The sequence below is a fragment of the Notamacropus eugenii genome, chromosome 2, assembly GCF_028372415.1.
Source record: "Notamacropus eugenii isolate mMacEug1 chromosome 2, mMacEug1.pri_v2, whole genome shotgun sequence".
Classification (NCBI taxonomy): domain Eukaryota; kingdom Metazoa; phylum Chordata; class Mammalia; order Diprotodontia; family Macropodidae; genus Notamacropus; species Notamacropus eugenii.
In genome coordinates, this window is record NC_092873.1 from 437,112,215 (window position 1) to 437,133,166 (window position 20,952).

General features: G+C 48.8%; 1 protein-coding gene across 9 annotated transcripts in view; it reads right to left on the reverse strand.

Annotated features, from left to right (window-relative positions):
- The window catches only part of PPFIA4 (PTPRF interacting protein alpha 4), a 126,906-nt gene that overhangs the window by 80,163 nt on the left and 25,791 nt on the right, over positions 1 to 20,952 (reverse strand). For 7 of the 9 annotated variants that reach the window (XR_011975565.1, XM_072648159.1, XM_072648158.1 and 4 more), the window contains exons 6-22: positions 20,739 to 20,828; positions 19,873 to 20,064; positions 19,381 to 19,527; positions 18,109 to 18,243; positions 12,308 to 12,391; positions 11,497 to 11,628; positions 11,228 to 11,290; positions 9,720 to 9,811; positions 8,264 to 8,384; positions 6,861 to 7,069; positions 5,675 to 5,915; positions 4,913 to 4,948; positions 4,377 to 4,510; positions 3,778 to 3,944; positions 1,935 to 2,028; positions 1,367 to 1,448; positions 550 to 750 (exon numbers count right to left, since the gene is read on the reverse strand). Coding sequence is in view for 8 of the 9 variants with exons in the window: in XM_072648159.1 (XP_072504260.1) it covers positions 550 to 750; positions 1,367 to 1,448; positions 1,935 to 2,028; positions 3,778 to 3,944; positions 4,377 to 4,510; positions 4,913 to 4,948; positions 5,675 to 5,915; positions 6,861 to 7,069; positions 8,264 to 8,384; positions 9,720 to 9,811; positions 11,228 to 11,290; positions 11,497 to 11,628; positions 12,308 to 12,391; positions 18,109 to 18,243; positions 19,381 to 19,527; positions 19,873 to 20,064; positions 20,739 to 20,828 (2,220 nt within the window). In the remaining variant the exon portion in view is untranslated. Of the gene's footprint in view, positions 1 to 549; positions 751 to 1,366; positions 1,449 to 1,934; positions 2,029 to 3,777; positions 3,945 to 4,376; positions 4,511 to 4,912; positions 4,949 to 5,674; positions 5,916 to 6,860; positions 7,070 to 8,263; positions 8,385 to 9,719; positions 9,812 to 11,227; positions 11,291 to 11,496; positions 11,629 to 12,307; positions 12,392 to 18,108; positions 18,244 to 19,380; positions 19,528 to 19,872; positions 20,065 to 20,738; positions 20,829 to 20,952 lie in introns of those variants that run through there. The other 2 variants (XM_072648160.1, XM_072648161.1) reach the window with 2 other exon arrangements.

Sequence of the window (20,952 nt, forward strand, 5' to 3'; positions counted from 1 at the left end):
CCTCCAGTCACTCCATTTTCCTCCCTTTCCTCATAAGCAAGACTCAGCAAAGTGTAAACATCAGGTTTCCTAGTAAAGGCTCCTGAGGGCATGGACGTTTCCTAGGCCACAGAGATGAAATAAATTCTTTCCTCTATTGCTTCCTTCCCATTCAAACTCCCCCACACTAGCCCATTGTCAGATGGTATAAGCCATGCTATTTGCTAGAAAGGAAGGTCCTTGATTTAGGGCTAGAAGAAACCTTGGAGATTTTCTAGTCCAAAAACTTCATTTTTACAGAGGAAGAAACTGAGGCTCAGAGAAGTTGTGACTTGCTCGAGGTCATTGGCTGTGAGAGGCACCAAGGAGACTAACTCAACATACCACCCAAGAAAGCCAAAATGGGGCAACAAGGCCCATGGGTGTGGGGCATTCCAGCCTGGCAGGATTTTCCTGATATTAAAGCCAGTGACAGAGACCAGGAGCAATCTTGAAAGAATCCCCCACCCACCCTCCACCCCCCACCCCCCTAGCCAAGAAGTCCCTGGGGTGGAAGGGACACCTACTCACCGTCCTAGAGGTAGGTGGGGCTGAAGGACTGGTCAGCGACACCATCTCCTGGATTGCCAGCCGAAGCTTGAGCCGGTGCAGGGCATTGCTGATGCCGATCTCCCGCTGGATCTCTGTGTCTGAGAGAGCCGACATGATGGCGCCACTCTTGACATTGGCTCGGCAGGCAGCCACGTACCAGGCTGGCATGCCCACCCACAGCTGCCAACAGAAAAGAGAGCGGGTTAATTCCCAGGCACTCCATTTCCCTTCCTTTCCCAAAAACCAAGAATCACTAAGGAGTAACTAACCAGCAGGCTTCCTGCCTTTCTCTTCAGAAACCCACCCCATAGGAACTGAGGCAACAGAGAGATCAGGGAATCTGAGAGCAAGAAAGGTCCTTAGAGTCATTTAGCCCAAATCTTTTCTCCTCTGTATTAGACATGAGGAACAGGAGCCCCGAGTAGACTAAGGAATTTGACTGTGGTCCACACCTAGTTAGTCCTTGTAAGAAAGGCCATACCAAAGGTCACACCTCTAGTGAGAACGGAACAGATCCAGAACTATGTGTCATGACCATCAGAGGAAACCTTCCTAGACTTACCTCTAAATAGCTGGCCAAAAGGCCATTCACAATAGTCACAGTCATTCACCAATTATGTGCTTCAGAATAACTTGGAGGAACAGAACCTAACACTGCCAAGAACTGGTAGAAGCACTGGAGGTCCCAGGGACATCACACCCCTAATCAGGGAGTCTTGGCCCCTTCGCTCCTCCCCCAGTGGGGATATCCTTGCCAGCCATATCCCAGTGTGTCTCACCAGCTGCCCTGCCTTACCTCCAGCCATGAGACCACAGTGGGGCCATCCCAGTGAGCAAAAGGCATTCCCTTCCGGCGTGCATCCTCAAGAAGCTGGTGTCTGGCAGGAAGAAAGCAAAGCAGACTCAGAGAGGATCTAGCCTGGCCCTCTTTTGTGCCCATCATCCACTGAGCCTGAGGGCTCCTAAAACAGGAACTGGAATATCTATCATAACTTCTCCCCAGTCCCAAGCCCAGAAATAGCTACATTAGCCTCCTAAATGCTAACTCTGCCCTGTCCAGAATGAACTAGGAAAAACAAAGAACAGGGCCCAATTCCCAAAAGGTCCTGGGTTCTTAACTAATTTCTATATTACCAGTCCTAGAACTGACATGCTGATCATTTCATAATAAATCAAAAACATCTCTGCTGACCCTTCCTTCTAGAACGTTGCCTTTAATGTTAAATCCCTGCCTCTCTCCCCTATCGGGGCTGGCCTGGAAAGATGAATCCTTAGACTCAACCCCAAAACTCCTCAGGCGGCTGCCACATAAGAGTCGATGGCAGGTGAAAAGGAGGAGATGACTCCCCCACCCCAAACCTTACTTCTTTCTCAAACGCCGGTCTTTCTCAGCCTGGGTTCCCAGCTTGGCAGGCACCAAGGGCTCCTGCAGATTGAGCTCTGACTCTGACAGTAGGACTAGAAGGGAAATAATGGGGATGTCAGTGTCCAGCCTCACTGGAGCCCATGCAGACACATCCCTGACTTCTCTTAGCCCAGACCACATTCAAGGGATGGGGTAAGGTGTCAAACAGAAGTGAGTGAAAACCAAAGAGAAGCCATCCAAGGGAACATCTTTGTCCATTTGTCCAGAGCCTTGAGGATTCTCTCCCATCACTGGTTAGTACAAGGGCTTCTGGGTGCCACCTCCATCCAGGCTACCAACTCTGTTCTGTCCCCTTCCCACCTCAACCCATAGCTAGATAAATGCCCTGGCACTTCTGTCATTACAGAAGTCCCCCCTCCGGAAGCCCTGTGCACAGGAATGACCATGGGCAAGGAGCCTGTCTAAGGCCACAGACCCAGGCTTGTCTGAGGTTTCCTTTTACCTAGATCGCTACAATACCTGTACCCCAGAGCCATCTCTGGAAATCCTGAAATCTGGGCTATCTTTTGAACCTATTGGGAAGAGGCTGCCCCACCCAGCAGCAGCCAGGGTAGAGTGTCTTTCAGTCAATCAATTCAAAGTTTATTAAATATCTACTGGTATACAGAGGCCTGCAGGTATTTAATTTAAGGAAGGAAAGAAGACCTAGTTATTCTCACAAGATAGAGAGATATGAGTGAATAAAATTCAACATCAGGTCCTGGTAGTGAGATGTATGCTATTAAGAATGCTTACAAAACACGTCCCTTCATTGATGGGAAGTCTCCGTGCCTCCTTCCAGGAAGGCTCACTTACATAAAATAAAGATGCTGTGCTCTTCTCATTCACAAACATATTTTCTCCATTTCTGAACGGGTCCCAGAACCCTGTGGCCAATCCATTGAAAGAGGCAACGTCTTATAAAGTATGATCTCCGTAATCCACACCAATGGATGAAGGACAGTGAAATGGATAATCCAAAATGGTAAGTAATAAAATCATATTATATTCCATTTGGCTTCAGAATACAGTGTTGTATTTAGAGGTGAATACAGGTGTGGGCAGCATTGTGAAAATTCCTATCATTAAACAAAAAAAGCAGCTCCACTGGGGAGATATGACTCTGGGGTATTCAGCTTCAAGAAACCCTGCCCCTTGATCCACAGCTTCCTGCTTCCTTCTTGCATGCTGGGAGATGGCTAACTGCGTCTGAGACCCATGCACAAACCCCTAGACCTTTCTTTTTCTTATCTAGCTTTCTTTCTGCCTCACACCTTCCCTGAGGTGGGAATGGCAATTAGGTGTTTTGACTGGGAAGTTCCTTCCTTCCAGCTCCTACAGGGTTGTAGGCTCGGCTCAGGAGTAAAAATCAACAGAGATGGCAATAATGAAACAGCCAATCACTGGACACACCATAGGCACTTAATAAATCCTCACTGAATTTAATGCCAAAAGGGAATTAAGTGTCGAAGTAGATGGTACCAACAACTTGAGGACAATATATAACAAAGATAAGCCACAGTCAAGGACTATCCTGACACTTTCTCCCTCTCCCTCTCTCCCTCCTGCTCTCTCTGTCTCTCTGTCTCTGTCTCTGTCTCTGTCTCTGTCTCTCTCTCTCTCTCTCTCCCTTCTCTCTCCCTCTCCCTTTCTTTCCCTCTTTCCCCCCTTCTCTCTAATAATCCCAAACATTTTAATATTTCCAAAGAAATAGGCTTAACCAACTCTTCTTGCTCCCAGTCTCCCATGCATTATCCCATTCCCAGAACCCATCCAAAACTCTCCTAAGGCAGGTCAGAGACCATGGCCTGTGGTTCCTTCCCGGCTCAACTGGATCAGCCTGCCCTTCTCTTTCTTCCCAAAGAGTCGACCAATGGATGACTTGATCCCCTTGCGCTTGGTGCCCTTGTGCAGGGAGTCCTGGCTGCTGTTGCTGCTGCTGGGGTTACTGCCTTGGTCATCCAAAGAACTGGAGGGCAGGAGCCAAGAGGGTGAGAGGAGCAGAGGAAATTGGCTAAGTTGGAGCAGGGGAGATGAAAGTTAGACCTCAAAAAGAACTTCCTTTTTAGGGAGAAAGCAATGCAGGGGCTTGGAGCAAGAGACCAGGGAGGTTGGGGACCATCTCCTTCTTTGGAGATGCTTCAAGCAGAGGCTTAGAGTTAGTTCCATGTACCTGGGATAGGTGAGATGCCAGCCTGTCTGCGGGCAGGAGCATGGGTGAGATCCCCTACTAGAGTATAACCTCTATGAGGACAGGGACTATGCTTTAGTCTTCTCTGTCTGCCCCACAGAGTCTAGCACAGGGCCCTGTATGTAGAAGGTGCTCAGTAAAGATCTGTTGACAGACTGACTGAGGGTTAAGGAAGGTGAGGAGCAGGGGTGGGCCCTGCCCTTTTTTTACCTTTTACCTTCATCCTGGCTCAGGGCAGGATGGCCGAGCTTCTCCAACCGCAAAGTCCTGGGTGAGGAAGGAGGAGAAGTCTCACATTTTATGGTGGTTTTATCTTCTCGGTTCTCTTCCCGAGCCACTGGTGACTGAACAGACAGTGAAGCCATGAGGGGAACAGGGCAGAGACGTCAGTGCCTACCAACCAGTCAACCACCCACTGACTCGCAGGGGCGGCTCCTCCAAGAAGGCAGAGCCTGGAGGGTGCACTGTTGGGGGTGAGGGGAGAACTCCCCTGGGGGCTTAGGGGACTGGACCATCATGAAGCCAGGAGGTGGGAGAGGTAAGGAAAAGGGAGTACCCATTTCTTGATAGCCACCTGGGCACAGGTAGTTTTACAAAGTCTGGAAAAGACTCAGGGCAGGCTTCCACAGCCTCCATTGGCTACCAGACTGTTTCCTTTGTCCAGGGCTGGGGAATGAAGGGAGGCAGGGTATCCCAAGCTTCTGAGAGGTAACCCCTTGGCACCCTGGGTACTCATGAGCACTCACCAGTAGCTTCCTCCTGTGCTTCCTCAAATCACTTGGCTGCAAGAGAAAGAGAAGAAAAGTGGAACATACAAATTCCTGTCCCCCAAAACTGGCAGTCAGACCCATGCATGAGAGAGAACAACAGGGTGGGGCAGCACAGTTCAGTAGGAAGAGACTGGAGTGGGTGTCAGAGGAGCTGGACCTGAAGCCTAGCTCTGTCAGCTTACAACATGCAAGACCTTAGAGGACAAGTCCCTTAGCCTCTTAACAGCTTCCTCTGTAAAGCAGAGGTTGGATGAGATGATCTTCAAGGGTCTTTCTAAAATCCTACGATCTTATGATCCCCATAGGTCAATTTCCCTCAAAATCTTGGGGTGCCCAGGAAGAGCCTGGCACTGAAAAGGCCTGAAGGCAGGAAGACCAACTGAGAGGGAATCTGATACTGATGTCCATAGCCAAGAGGAATCTCCTGAGAATGGCAGGACAGAGCAAGGTCCAGGGCACAGAATAGGAGAGAGCAGACAATCATCTTGATGCCCACAAGAGCTCTCACAGGACCTCTTCAATCTCCAAGAAACTCAAGTCAGTAGCCTGGCCTGTGAGCACTGACATCCTGGGCACAAACTATCCTACTCCCAGGAAATAGGAGCAATAAGACTGTCCTAGACAAAGGCAACCTCAGCCCCAGGCCTACTAGACCCTCTCCATCAGTTCCAAAAGCAGAGACTCGTGACATCCTGGGCTCCTCGGAAGATTCAAGGAGACCCAGGAAGCAGGTCTCACCAAAGTCATGACACCCATTCGGTCCAGGTCCTGGGCGGCACTGCGGGAGGTGAGTTTGGGTGTGGAGCGGCCACTGAGGGGTGGAGAAGCACTGGCCAGAGACAGGGCGGTCAGCGAGGTGGGGATTGAGCCACGTTTACGCAGCTGGGTGAGGTTCAGCGCTTCCATGCTACCGCTGGTTACCCGTGTCTCGATCTCTTCAGCTCGGAGCTCAGTCGATTCCTTCTCCTCCTGAATCATCCTGGCAGGTCAGAAAACCAGACTCCACCATTAGGATTTCTAGCCTTAAGGTAGGAAAGATCTACACAGGTGACCCTTGGACATTTGCATCGCAGCCCGGAGGAAAGCTGCCATGCCAAACCCCTTCACACCGAATCACATCATTTAAAGGTCACCGAACTCTCTCCACCCTTACAAGCTACATTCAGCCACTGCTAACAGGGAAGGAGTTTCCCCAGCTTGCTAGTCAGAAGCCTCTCCACCCTCCCCTTTGTTCCACTGCCCCTGTCTCCACCCCAAGTTCCACCAAAGCAGCCTCCAGAAAGATAAACAGCAAGAAGGACTGAAAGGCGGACAGGGCTCAGAGGCCCGATGTCTCTCACCCTGACTCACTGCATGGCATGGACAAGCTGCTTCTCAGCTCTCGGCCTTAGTTTCTCATCCAGACTAGACTAAAGGGCTCTGAAGTTCCTGCCTGCTTTAGACACATGGTCTTATGTTCCTCTGCACTGCCAGCAGCCAGCCCCCCACCTCAGGGGTCATGACAAGCCTCCTGGTTAATGGTTTCTCTCCAATGCCTCCTTAGTGCCCCACAGAGAGCAGAGGATTCTCAAACCCCCAGAGATCCCACAGCTCTTTCCTTTTCTTCAGTTCCTCCCACTGAAAATCAGCCTAGCCACAGAGGTCATTATTTTCCCCTTCAGGCCCCAGTGGGGTACTAAGAACCCAAATGAAGGTGTCTGAAGCTCTCTGCTGAGATGAACAGTCCTGCACCAAGAAAGGACTTGTGTTATGGAACAGAATTCCTGAGCTGACTCTGGGTCTTTATCCCCAGATTATATGCAATTATATACTGTATTGCCAAGCATCACATAATTCACATTATTCTCAATTCTCAAATTCAGAAGAGCCCCACCCACCCACCCAGTGGCCCCTTGTCTCTAATCAGGTCGGCCTCGCCTCAAACCTGATCTCCTCATTGATGGCGTCCAGCTGTTCTTGAAGCATCATGGCCAAGGTCTGGGCATCTGAATGGCCACTGGGTGAGACGACACCCACAGAGCCCACCAGCCCCTCAGGCTCATCCTCATCCACATCTGAGATCTCAGGGTCACTATCAAAAGCGGGGGTGGCGGTGGATGCCAGCACCCCGGAGAGTGGCGATGGTTCCCAGTCCTTAATGTGGTTTGGGAAGTGGAGGAAGGAAAGGATGGCAATGAGACACCTCGCTGAGGTGGCAGAACCCCCTCCAAGGCCTTCTCCACACACACACACACACACACACACACACACACACGCACACACACACACACACACACACACACACACACACCCATCCCTTGCAGTGGTGTGGCCAGTCCTCATTTGTCCAAAGCTGTTACAAGTCACAGAACCCATAGATGGACCTTGGGAGGGTTTTGGTTCACCTCCTGCCTCCAGTAGAACTGTGCTTAGATTATTAAAGTAAAGGAAAAATAAAGGAGGGTGTCATGGTGCTGCTGATGTGAGGGACACCTGGGTTCTCTCAGTACTCAGACAAGTCACTTTGACCTGGGATTTCTCAATTCCCTTTGCTAATTCTTTCCCAGACATCCATACTGGAGTAGAGGTGGATACAGAAAAGGAAGAGAATGGGGAGGGAAGGGGAAGGAGGCAAGAGGCAAAGAACTATTGTCAGAGCCCAAGAAGCTGGAGTGAGCAAGGGGACTGTTCACCCGTTCACCTCCAAGGTTCTCTGTGGACAGCCTTTGCAGCCTTTATTCAGTCTGAGCACTGTGGAGGTAGAGGGTAGGAAAGGAGAGGGGAGAGGGGAGGAAAGGCAAAAGAGGAGTCCTTAGGGGAAGGCTGGGAAAATAGGAGGGAGCATGCTGCAGGGAATCACCCTTCTAGGCAAAGCCCATTGACTCATAGTTACTTCCCAAAAAAGTCCAATGCCATTTCCAGGGCCTACTTAGCTCCTCAGCTTTTCTCTTTCCCCCTAAAAATGGCAGTCTCTTTCCTGATATCCCTGCCCATTACATACAGACCTGTGTGCATGTGCACACACACACATGCACACACACACATGTACATACACATACACACACATGCACACATACCCTCTGCCTGGCCACCTTCCAGTCCTACCCTCCTCTTCCCCACCTCAGGGAGGAGGGAGTCTCAGGGGGCCCAGGGGGCCCCACAGCTGTTACCACTGACAGACGGCCTTGAGCCCCCGCTGCTGCAGCTGTCAGTGGTTGAAGGGAGGGCTGATGGGTGAGGATTTGCACCACACGCCAACCGCCGGCATAACTGGAGCCAGGCACGCGGCAGGCTGGACCCCAAAGGCCCCAAGGGAGCTTCCCCCTGCCTTGCTCCTCCATTCCTTACCTTGGTGGGCTCCTCTCGTAGGGCAGAAAACCTGCGGTGAAGGCTGGGGGTAGGACCAGGGGGAGCGTGGGCTCCGGCACTCATTGAGAACCGAAGGTCCACAGCACTGCCCATGTGGGACCTGAGGGAAAAGGAGAGAACATCCCTTGAGCACAGGAACTTCCTGCCCCCCACCAGTGTCATGCCTTCTGGACCAGACAGAATTGTCAGAGAAGGATCCACTTGGACCTCCCCACCCTGGGCTGTTTACCCAGAGCTGGGTCAGCCTTGGGCCTATGGCAAACCTTGAGGAGGATTCAAGCCTAGAGACCACAACAGAAGGGAGGGCTAAGGAAACTTCTTTGGCCTGGAACCATCCTCTAAGGGCCCTGCTACCTCCTTATCTCCCTACTGCCCCTCACTACTCTCGTCACTTAGGACCCCAAGGAGGCTAGAGACCAGAAGGCTGCAGGAGTATTAAACTACCTAGAGTAGTTATGGGGGATGGGAGCAGTGGAGATTCCAGCTTTATCTTTTCCCATAGTATTAAGCCCCCCACCCCAGGCCCAGAGATTTGAGGTATAGACCAGAGGATGCCAAAGACAGAACAGAAAGAAAAAAGTGGCAAAGAGCTTGTTACCTCCTTGGTCATATCATACCCTTCCCACCCGAACCCTCATCAAAGGAAAATAAGACCCCAGGAAATAGCGTTTTGAATAGTGGGGATTTGGGGAGGGGCCGAGGAAGTGTGGCACAAGCTCTGGAGAGCCTGGTAACAAGAGACTGAGTCGCCATCCCCTTTTTTTATATCATCTACTTCTCGACCTCCCTCAAGAGACTCTTGGGCCAAAAGTCACTTTTCTTATCTGTAAGAACGAGAGGTTTGACTGAGGTCCGTCTTCCATTCTAGGTCTACAGCATGGCTGCTGCTCTCTCTCACCCCAAGAATCTAGAGTTTTCAAAGCAGAGTATGGAGGTGGCTCCCTTGGAAGACAGAACGAACTGACTGACCAGGCAGAAGAGCCAGGCCCTGGTCCCATCTCTGCCCTGATGTGCTGTAGGGGGGCAGTGGAAAGAACATCGGACTAGGAGTCAGAAGACCTGGGGTTCAAGCCCCAATCCAGACACATTTCTAGCTGTGTGATCCTGGGCAAGTCATCTGCCTAAACTTCAATTTCCTCAGCTGTGACAAAGGGATAATCCCACTTTGGGGCCTGTCTCACAGGTTTGGAGGGAGGAGACAGTGTTCTCTATGCCATCAAGAGCCATTTAAATGCCACCTTTTCTCTCTCAACCTCTAGGAGCCTTGGCTACCTCATCTTGGGTGAGATGAGACTTTTGTCTTTATAGGACAGAGGTTATTGAAGGGCGATCATCCCAGGAACCATAAGATGGTCAGCATCCAAAGAAGTGTTTCCTTCTCTCAGGATGCTCCAGGGACCCCTCTGAGTGCACCCAGACTCCTCAACTCTAGTACCTGGAATGGACGCCATCTGCAAATGGCCCCCCTCGACCCTTCAGCTGGTCCACCTCCAGGCGTAGCTTCTCAATCTCTTCTGAAAGGCGGCCCTGTGCCAGGCCAACCCAGGGAGGGTGGGGGTCACAGAGGGGATGGTGGGGGTTGGGTTGGGGCAAAGAGAGGGCAGCAGAGAGGGGAAAGTGGAGGTCAGGGAAGGGTAAAGAAGAACTCAGCACAGGCCACATCCCAGAAGCCCCAATCTAGGCCCATTCCTGACACCATATGATTAAAGGATCACTAAGAGCATCCGCCGAGGGTCCTGGCAAAGGGCTGATCCAAGAGTATTAAGGCTAAGAGAGGGATCTGTTTAAGGAGGGAGACAAATAGCTAACAGAGAACTAACTGCCCAACACACTCCCTGTCCATCACACATAGAGGAGGAAACAGAGCGGACCCAAGGGGTTAGGGAATGAGCTCAGATCTGTCAGGAATTTTGCCTGAGAGACTATCCCTCCAGGGAGGGCATAAGCCCCAGAGTCCTGCTAACGCAGACTCAATGTCCCTCCACAACAGGCACAAAGCACCATCTAGGAGCTGGGAGGGATAAAGTTTAGGCAAGAAACAGTCTCTCTGCCCTCAGAAAGCCTACAGCCTGGTAGAGAGGTGATGCACTTTACAGATCACTAGCATACACAATATTACATCAGTACTTAGAGAGAGACAAAACAAAGTCCCATGTGAGATCTGAAGGGGATGTTATTGCCGAACGCAGCGTGTTTCACAGCGGGATCTGCTAGGAACTGGAGGCAGATCTCCAAAAGAATTCCTGAGAACACCTCTCAGGGGAAAAGCAGAGGAGTGGATTGCAGCAACCCCATCCCATCCACCCACTCCTCCAGCTAGCATTTGAAGCTCCACTGCCACACTCTATTGTCATTCACAGATACAGGAAGTAGGGTTGGCTCATGGGGTGGAAACAGTGGATGTTCAGCTCCAAAATCTCCCTCTCCAGAGTCTCCAACAGACAGAGTCTGGCACAAGTCCCTTTACCCTGCAGGCCTACCTGGCACTCACTGACATGAATAGATGAGATCAAATAATCCCTGCCATGCTGGTAATACCTGCTGTGGTCCAAGCCCAGAAAAACCTCTCGAGTAGAAAGAATGCTGGATTTGGCCTCAAAAGACCTGGGGTCAAGTGCCAGCCCAGTGAAATATTTGTGTGACCTCAAGCAGGTCTTTCTTTCCTCTTTGGGCTTCACCCTCCTCATCCATAAAATCAGAGGGCAGAGCAAACTGATCTAAATTCTAGGATGCTGTAATCCTGGATAAGAACCCCAGGGAACATATATCTCTCACCAGAATTTGAGGAAGGAGGCCACACTTGTGAAATGCCCCCTGCCCAGCCCTCCTGAGAAGTCTCTGTCTCTCCACTGTCCACTACACCAAACTAGTCTCTCCCCCAGGAAGACTTGCCAGCCCCCCATGCCCTGGGCATTCTGGAAGGTGGCGATGGCTGGCAGGTACCTTATGATGGTGCTGCTCCTCAATCTGCCTCTGAGAGCTCTCCAGCTCCTGGATGAGCGTGTTCTGGGGAAGAACGAGAGCCCAGGTACCAAATATCAGACCCAGGGAGCCTGGGTATCACATACCCCTCACACACACACACACACACACACACACACACACACACACACACAGAAGGAAATGTGGTTTTCAGGGTTCCGTGCTTCCATCCTTCCCTGCCTTCACCTAGGTGACCCCCTTTCAGCTGCAGCCCCAGCCCTCAGCCACACCTTCTCTTCAAGAGCAGCCATCCGTTCTTTGAGGTGCAGTTGTAGGCGTTCATTGGATTCACTCAGCAGCCGATCGACAGTGTCTGAGAGACGCTTATTGTGGTCTTCATTCATCTTTTCCCGCTGGCGCACCTGCCATAAAACAAGCCATGTGGCACCCAGAACCCCCAGAGACCTTGGAGAGCTCCTCCAGGAGCCATGACTCAGCTTCATCCCCCTGTCTCTGCTTCCATGGCTTCCAATGGCATCATTTCTGGGAATCTCCTCTTTGGTCTTATCTTGCCCAGGCCTCTCTGCAGCTTCCAGAAGTTCCCTCATCATGCCCTCCTCTCTGTCTCTATCCCATCAGAAAGTTGTATTCCACTCCTAGTTCCTTGGCTCTGGTGGGTGACCTTTCTGTCTTGTCTTCCTAGGGGCCAGGCCTCCATTCAACTGCCCTCAGTTTCCTCAATTTCCCTCCCCCACTTTCCAGCTCCCTTTTATAGCTTGTCTTGCCCTGCAATCAAATAACCATTATTTGAGGGCAGGAATTGTATTAATATCCCAAGTGTTTAGCACAATGCCTAACACATGTTAAGTGCTTCAAAACATCTATCTTATCCCTCCAATCCTTGGCATCTGCTTACACTCCCTACTCCCCATCAGCCCTGTCACTGCAAACCCAGACTTCCCACTCTCCTCCACTCCTCCACTCCCAGAGAATCACCTGGAAACCCCAACTCTGGGGTCCCTTCTTCTTGTCCCCACCCCGAAGCCACCTCTGCCTGACCACCATAACAGACGCCACTCCTGGGTCTCTGGCTGCCCTCACCCTAGCCAGCTCCTGGTTCTTCTCTTCCAGCTGGGCCTCCAGTTGCCGAAGGTGCTCCTCAATGTTGCCGTGCCGCTCTTCAGCCTGGGGATGCCAACACTGCACTTGACCATCACGCTCCCTCCCTCGCTTCTCCTCCCCTTCCTTACTCTTCCATCCCAGCAGAGCTTAGAATGAGGAACAGATCAGTTTTTCCATAACCTGGCACTCTCCTAGCTGATGCTGCTATAATTGGGACTCAGAGAGCTACAAAGCCATTCCCTGTGTCCATTCACACCAGACCCCAGCCCAGGGAGACAGAGCTGCCTTTGCTTTTCTTAAAAAAGGAAAATCACTAGAGGATACTCAGGAGTCCCTCGGCTTAATATTATAATTCTCACCATCAACCAGCTCTTCTCAAGTCTGGCCTAAACCCCTCCCACCATCATGGCCTATGGCCAGCTGCCTCAGCCTACACAGACTACCCTAAAGACTCTAGCAAGGTCCTCCCAAGCTGCCAGTCTCTCTCTTTGCCAGGACAAACAGATTGAGACATGCTCAGAAGACCACCTTTCAAACCTCTTGTTAGTTAAGTTGTTCCTTGATTTCTTCATATTGTGGGGAAAATGTGGAGTGAAAAGAAACTTAGAGGTGAAAGACCTCGGATTGGGTCCCAGTTCTACTACTAATATCTCTGGAGACCCTCACATCTCTGGGACTCATTTTTATCATCCATAAAATAAGAGATGGACCAGATGACTTCTAAGTTCCCTTCAAAATCAGAAGCTTTCAGCTTCCAGGACCACACTCAAGGCAAGGCACCTAGTCAAGGCCTTTCCAGGTCAGGAACCCTTTCATTTCCAAAATCATATTTGAAAAAAGAGCCCAAAATCTGGGCTCTCTGGACAAGAACTGGAGGCCTGCAGAAGAAGCCAAGAATGCACACAGACACAGCTTTGGGAACTCCCCTTGCAGGGGGGATCACCAAGGAAAAGACATTGAACCCAAGGGTCAATACTTACAGGTTCTAATCCAAAAACAGGAAAATGGACCAAGCTTCCACTTTAAGAGGCTCTCAGAAATGACACAGAAAGGAAGGTACAGCTGTCCTCCCTTAAGGAGAAGATAGATATTCCTAAGCTCCCTTTAATTCATGTATTTGTCATCTATGAATTTATCAAACTTTACTTGAAACTTCTTACTATACTGGTCAGAAAATCAACTGTTCTTTTTCCTTCCAAATCTGACTTGTATAAAACTTGCATGCAGAAATAGTCATTGTCATTTCTGCCGCATATATATGCCATTTTTTCTTCCTTTCAAAGTAATTTGATCTCAGAGTTATATTTCATAGTCAGAGCTCTATGCCTTATTTCCATCTTGTACCATCACATCACGGAATAAGCTCCATTAAATTCATTGTCTATACAGATGTTTAAAATGATCAAGGCTCCTACTGGTGTGTGTTTCCATTGCCAGGGCAGATGGCAGCCCTTTCACACTTAATCATCCTATGCTATTCTCACTCACATCTTCCCATGGATGGTTCATCCAGTGCAGAGGTTCATTAATATTTGGGCATGGGGAGAAGGGGGTGTCAATGCAGCACCTGAACCCTCCACATGTTGGTTCATATTCTCACTACATGACCAGTCCACCTCGTTTTCTGGTCGAATGGGCCCTGAACCATTTCTTTTGTGTCTTCTTGTGCAGGAGTTGCTGCTGGTAATGGGATGGAGTCTACGGATGCCTGCCATGCATCTTGGTGCTGTCCTTTGGGTTAGTCATTATTTCTATTAATCTGAGATCGTGGTGTTCCAAAAGTTAGAGTCGCATAGCAGAAGAGATGGGTTTCTGTGTCAACAAGTAGCTTGGGATCATTCAAAGTTTCACACAATTTCCCAAATATACCTCCATCTTCTCCTTCCACATGATTCTGGTTCCAGCTCTGCATGGTCTATTTAAAATATGTGCATGGTGTCCCAAAAGTCTTGGTGTAATTTCAAACTCTAAATCATTTTAAACTTTAGTAACTTAAAACTAGACCAAGATTTTTGGTATATCTTGTATTTACACAGATAGACAGAAAGATAAATGTACTCATTCAATGGGCTGTCCTTTCTAGTTGCAATTTTCACTCACAATGAAGCTAGGTTTGTGTGTTTGATTTTGGGTTTTGTTTTTTTGTTCTGTTTTTTGGTATGAACAATTAGACAAATTTCTTCTACATAACACTGGATTTAAGTGAGAAGGCTCTGTAACGCTCTGGAACTCAATACAATGACTGTGACACCATGTGTGTACGAGGAGCATTCAGAGGACTTCGGTCCTTAAGACAAAGTTCTTCTTTTGTTTGAACTCTGCAACACAGTTACTGGTAAATGCTTTGGGTGAGCATGTGTCTCCAAATGTTATGTCCCATTGGATGTCAATATTTCAATAGATCATCAAACCAAGTTTTCTCCTTAACTGCTTCTATTACAGAATGTTATTTTAATATACATATGGAAGGCACTGTTTGATGAGAGCTTTAAAAGATAAATTTTGTTCTGCTGAATCAAATGCTTTTTAATAATTAGATAGCAGGCAAATGGGATCTTAGATTCTCTACATCAAGGAGATCCTGAATGGCTGTAAAGACCATGGACAGAAAAAATATCTGCAGAAGCCTGGCTATTCCCTTCACGTCTTTCCATCAAGAACACTCTTGATACGTGTACAGACCACACCTATAAAGATTTTATAGAATTGAACAAGGAGGCATATAAGGCTGGCAGCTGCTGATTTCTTCTCCTCTGCCCTTTTTAAAAATACTATTCAATGATCTTTTCCATCCTTTGGTGATAATGATAGCTAACATTCATATAGCACTTTAGGGTTTGCCAAATACTTTACACATATTATCTCATTTGATCTTAGAAACATTGTGCAGTGGGTGCTATTTTTATCACCCTCATCTTACAGAGGAGGAAACTGAAACTGAGCGAAGCTGTGACTTGAGGGTCACACAAGCAGTTAACGTCTGAGGCAGGTTTTTAAACTCAGATCTTCCTGATTCCAAGACTAGTTAGTATTCTATCTATGAATATCTTGACAACTGATGCCTGAACATCCTTAAACTCCTATTGTTCCCAGAACAGATTTCTTCCATATTGGTCCAAAAGTCAGCATGGTTAGTGGAGGGAGAGTCAAGTCCTGCCTATGACTCATTCTGACTGTGTGACCTCGGACAAGTCACTGGACTTTTCAGTGCTCTAAAACTAGAAGGGAAAGGGATTATTTCATTCTTTGTACCTGCCTCCCCAGAATACAACACAGAGTAGGAACTTAATCAATACTTGTTGACTGACTGATAAGTTGCAGAGAAGGTGCTGAAGTGCCCTAGAAGAAGGCATTTCCTCACCTGGAAGTTCACTAGACCAATGGAATAACAGATCCCAATACCATCCCTATAGATGGACAGATGCAACTAACCCTCCAAATTCATAAAGCGCCATTGCTTCTCCCTCCCATAATATACAGGGTCTGGAGGAGGTAGAGTTCAGTGCTGTGACTTGTTCTGCAGCCAGCACTGAGCCATTCCATTTCAAATCTCTTTGCTGCCTTCCTTCTGAGTTAGGCTATGAATTAGGCTCTTGGAATGACATGGTGTAGAGGACCTCACCCCAAGCTCTATTCTGGGTTGTTTTCTCTTTTTACACTTTGATGAGGCAGCACAGCTTGGGATCTTCCTCCAGGATTTTGGTGGCTGTTTGTATAATAACCCATTGCTTCCCTGGTGTCATGGCTGGGTGAAAGTGTGTTTGATAGATGGAGCGGTTTCTGTAATTTCGTAGCATTCTCTCAGAGGCAACCATTTCTGAAACAATTTCACTCCTCTAAAATTGGTGAGAGAATTGATTACCTTTTTACTGGCATTGATGGTGTCTAAACCACGCCAGAGTGGAGATGCTGGTCTTTGCTCTAACCATCCGATCGCACTGACACTTGAATCGGAAATGATCACTACTGTCAGCACTCAGCTGTTTCCTATCGTGTGTATGATGTCACTCAGCACTCACCTCTTTTGAGTCACTTACTGACCAAAGCACGAATGATATCCTAGCATGACGCTGCACAAGACCATGGAAGACTGCAGCCTCTTCCACTTCTTGGAGTTTTGGGGTATCCTCCCCTATGGTCATCTTTGCATAGAGATCACTGACTATTGAGGGGTGCATCAATGGAGGCTAGGGGATGTTGTAAGGTTCTTTACAGAAGTTTTCCATTCCTTCATCTTTTCTAAGGGATGTCACAACTGTCTTTGCAATATCTTGTGTGCCCAGCGAGGAGCCAGATGATCAAGCATCCTACATATGGAATGATTCTCCTTGTTACCTTCAAGTATGTTAGGAGGCCAACTTTGCCAAGTTCTTTCTTTGTCTCTCATGGGAGAACCACTGAGCTGACCTTCCACTTAGCTTGTGGCTTCTCCGGTTTCACGCAGATCAGTAGTTCTCAAAGTGTGGTGCAGAGCTCCTGAAGGTAACTGAAACCCTGACAGGGTATCTGTGAGGCCAAAACAGCTTTCATCATGATGCTAAGATGTTTTTACTTCTAATGCAATATATGTCAATATGTAAAGCCCTCATAAACAAAAGCTCTTTAGGGTCCTTGATAATTATTAAGAGCATAAAGGGTTTCTGAAACCACACCAGTTTGAGAACCACAGGACTGTTGAGTATGAACGACAGCATGTGTTTGGTTCAGCTCCCAGAGCAGTAATGAGTTACCATGTTGGTTTGGACAAAAGATCACACCCTATGAGCATCACCAGGCAAATTGATGCTTATCGATGGCCTACCAATTGGATGCTTTTTAAGCACCCTCTATCCCTTTGCCATATAGTCACTGCAGAAACAGGTGTCAGTCACACAGGATCAAGGAGTCTCTAGTTTTGCCAGTTTCATTCATCTCCACAGACCAAAAAGAAAACCAAGCAAACCCACCATCACCTGACAACTAACCTGGTAACAAAGCTTCTCCAAATCTGTCATTTTACTTGCCCTAAAATTCTCTCCTTCACACTTCCGGGGTACCTCCCAACCCAGGACTCCTTATCCTGGAACTGGGAGACAATCTGTTCACTCTGTCCCTGTCTTTGTCTTGCAGTACAGCAGGTGCTCAATAAATATTAATGGAAATCAAAATGAATCAATTGATCACATCTTCCCTTCTCCCCATCCCCTCTCTGTCAGAATATTCCTAGATCATGTGATTTCACCTGGAACCTATGGACAGATTTCAGGGAATCTGACAATTATTCTGCTAACCGTATTTCAATATAATTATTTTCTTTTGTAATCCTTTATGATGTATTGTATTTTATGCATTTAAATATGTTCTTCTGAGAAGGAGCCCACAGGCTTCACCACATTGCCAAAAGTATCCAAGACACAAAAAATGCTAAGAACCACCAGACTAGATTGAAAAATCCTATTCTTTCTGCCCAACCTCTTAGAGAAGGAATGGCTACTGAATAATCATAGCACCTTGCAGCTGCATAGCACTTTATACATTTCAAAGCATATTCATATATGCTAGCTCATTATTCTCCCAATAACTCTATGAAGTACCTAGTGCAGGAATAACCCCCCCCCCCCCCCCACTTGGCAGATGGGCTACCAGACCCAGTGGTAAAGCAGCTTGCCAGGGCTCCCACCTCCTGGTCCACCCCACCACACTTTCTGCCATCTGCCTTGCTACATGGGAGAGTGAAAGGTGGCAGAGGCGAGGGGGAAGGGAAGAATGCCTAGGGCCTTGCTATGTCTATGGGCACTTGCCTTGGTGAGGGCAGCAATTCTCTGAGCCAGCTCAGCCTCGACCTCAGGCAGGGTCTCGGCTTTGCGCATTGTCTGCTGCAGCTTCTGCTCAGCCAGTTCCAAAAGCTCCTGGAGGTGACGAGCCTTCTCCTCACACTGTGGAGAGATTGGATGCAAGAAAAGGATGTGAAATCTAGACCAGGCTCTTTCCCAGGGTTCCTGGGAGCTGTGAGCTAGGGGTGGAGGGGCCATGTCACCGACTGCAGTGGACTCAAGTTTCCCATTCAGCACTAATACCTATCATCTTGACCTTCTGAGATAAAACGGTATATTTTTGGTGAAGTCTGGAAGTAGAAATTGCACAACTATTGATAATAATTGGGTGCAGCTTTGATCCTCTGCCCAGTGATCCCTTGCTAATTCATGAACAGGATGGAGTGTGCTGAGGGAGACTGTTATTTAGTCATTTTTCAGTTGCAGCTGACTCTTCATGGTCCCATTTGGGGTTTTCCAGGCAAAGACACTGGAGTGGTTTGCCATTTCCTTCTGCAGTTCATTTGACAGAGGAGGAAACTGAGGTAAACAGTAAGTGACTTGCTGGGGTCACATGGCTATTAAATGTCTGAGGCTGGAATTGAATTCAGGAAAATGAAGCTTACTGATTCCAAGCTCAGTGCTCTGTCCAGCAAGGCAACGAGTTGCCCTTGATGGAGTGTAGTGACTGTCATTAGCAATTCCCCTGAATTCATTCTGAAAAGAGGGGGGATCTTTGAGAGGCATGGGAGACAGAAAAAGACATGGAATTCCTCTCAGCAAAGGAAACTAAATTCTCAAGAAGAGTTGGGATGAGACTAGTTTAGGTGAGAAGGTATCTTACTGGCTCAGTGACTGGAAGGATCTGACTGGTCATTTTGTTTTTTCTACACAAATAAATCTCCTTGTGAAACACAACTGTGGTTTGGGCTTAGGATGGCAAAGGGTAAAAGCCGAGGCATCTGTAGAGGAAATCTCTGAGCACGGTCAGGAAGAAACTATGGTGGGACAAGTCATTAGGATTGTTACAATTGGCAGGAGCAAGGTGGAAGGAGCAGATACCCCAGGAGAGGCTAAGTGAAATGACCTAAGACCCCTGGGAGCCAGAGGAATCTGGCAGAGTCCTATCGATACAAGATGACCCAGACCCAGGTGACCTGAGAGACTGAGCCTCCATTAAAAGTCACAAAAGGCTGTGAGGTCCCATGTCATGGCACCCCTTCTCCACTTGCTACTCCATGGCCCACCCAGGTAACACACCTGACGATGCAAGGACTCCTTATTGGCCAATTCATTCTCCAACTTGTCATTGAGGTCATGGATGGATGTAGCTTCACGCTGAGCTGCCAAGTAGCGCTTCTCCAGTGTGGTGATTCTCTCTTCCATGTCATCCTTCTGTGCCAAAGCCTAACCACAGAGAGAGTCATCAGTGCTGAGCCCACTGGGCCCCACTATGTGCCAAGCTCACCCCCGACACTGGGATAGCACTGGAGTTTTCCCTTCCTAGACATGGACACTCCCTTCCCAAGGCTATCCTTTGACCCTCATGATAGTGCCTAACTGCACTGCCCCTCCAGCATCTGGCCATACCCCACCACCCTCCCTCCCTCCCCGGGTATAATCAGCACGTGCCCCTTTTCCTACCCTGACTGGTCATCCTCAGGATCCACTGCCTTTTCCTCTCAATTTTAGCAAGCTACTCATCCTAAACCCAGTCTGGGGCAGGTCTGGGATGAGCGGGGAGCCGCTGACCTCTCGGAGGTCCCGCTGGTGTCTGTTGCTCAGCTCCTCTGACTTGATGAGATCCCTGCGGGCAGTGCTCAGGTCCTCCTCTAGCTCAGCCACTGTGCCAGCCAGGGCAACCAGGCGCTCACGGGCCTGATTCAGCTCAAAAGTCTGCTTCTCCAGGCGCTCCTGAAGTTCTCCAGCCCGGCCTGCTTCATCCTCCAGGAGCACGAGTCATTGGTCAGTCTCTGGGTGTCCTGGGCACAGTAAGCACTCCCCCTCAAGGTGCCCCACCACCCTCTTCCTTCCCCCTGAGAAGCCAGCAATGGGACTGTATTCAGAGCTCTGCCTCCAACATCCAACTTCCGGCTAATCCCCTTTCTCCCTGTAGGCCTCAGGACCCCACTCTCATCCTTAGGCTGCCTCACAGAATCCATGCCCACTTTCTCAGCTATGTGCCAGTCTTGGGGAGGAGTAGGCTCATAGAAGTGGGAACTAAGACCCAGAAAGGGAAAAGCAAAGGAAGGGGGCCCTCCTGACCTGGTAGAGCAAGAGAATCAGAGGGTGACAACTCAACCCAATACACTATAATTAAAGTCAACTCAGTAGGTCTTTGTTAAGTAAATATTCTTTGCCTAGCATTGTGGTAGGCAATGTAATTAGGTCAAAGGAAATGGAAAGAGAGAAAGGGTATGGAAAGATGTCTGCAGTGAAGGTAAGAACCTCAAATGCCAATCAAACCTGTCCCACTGTTGACCTTTCTAAAGTAGGGCTGGGCCCCACCTTCCAGCATGGGAATTGGAGATGAATTAGGTGCTGAGATAAAGGAACATATGACCCCTGTGAGAGAGAAGGAGGGAGCCCTTCTCCCTGCCAGTCTCCCAAAGACCCACCTTCCATAAGAGTCTTGGTCCCAACTCCAGGGCCCCATCTTCTCCTGAAGCTCCGTCCCTGGGTCCTGCTCCCTGCTGTAGCACAGATACCTACAGGGGAACAGGATGTAAAAAGTGCTGCTTTGGAGATGAGAACTCCCATCTCCTCATAGAGGAAACATCCCACCCAAAGGCAGAGGAACAAAGAGGGACTGCCAGTACAAGGCAGCCCCTG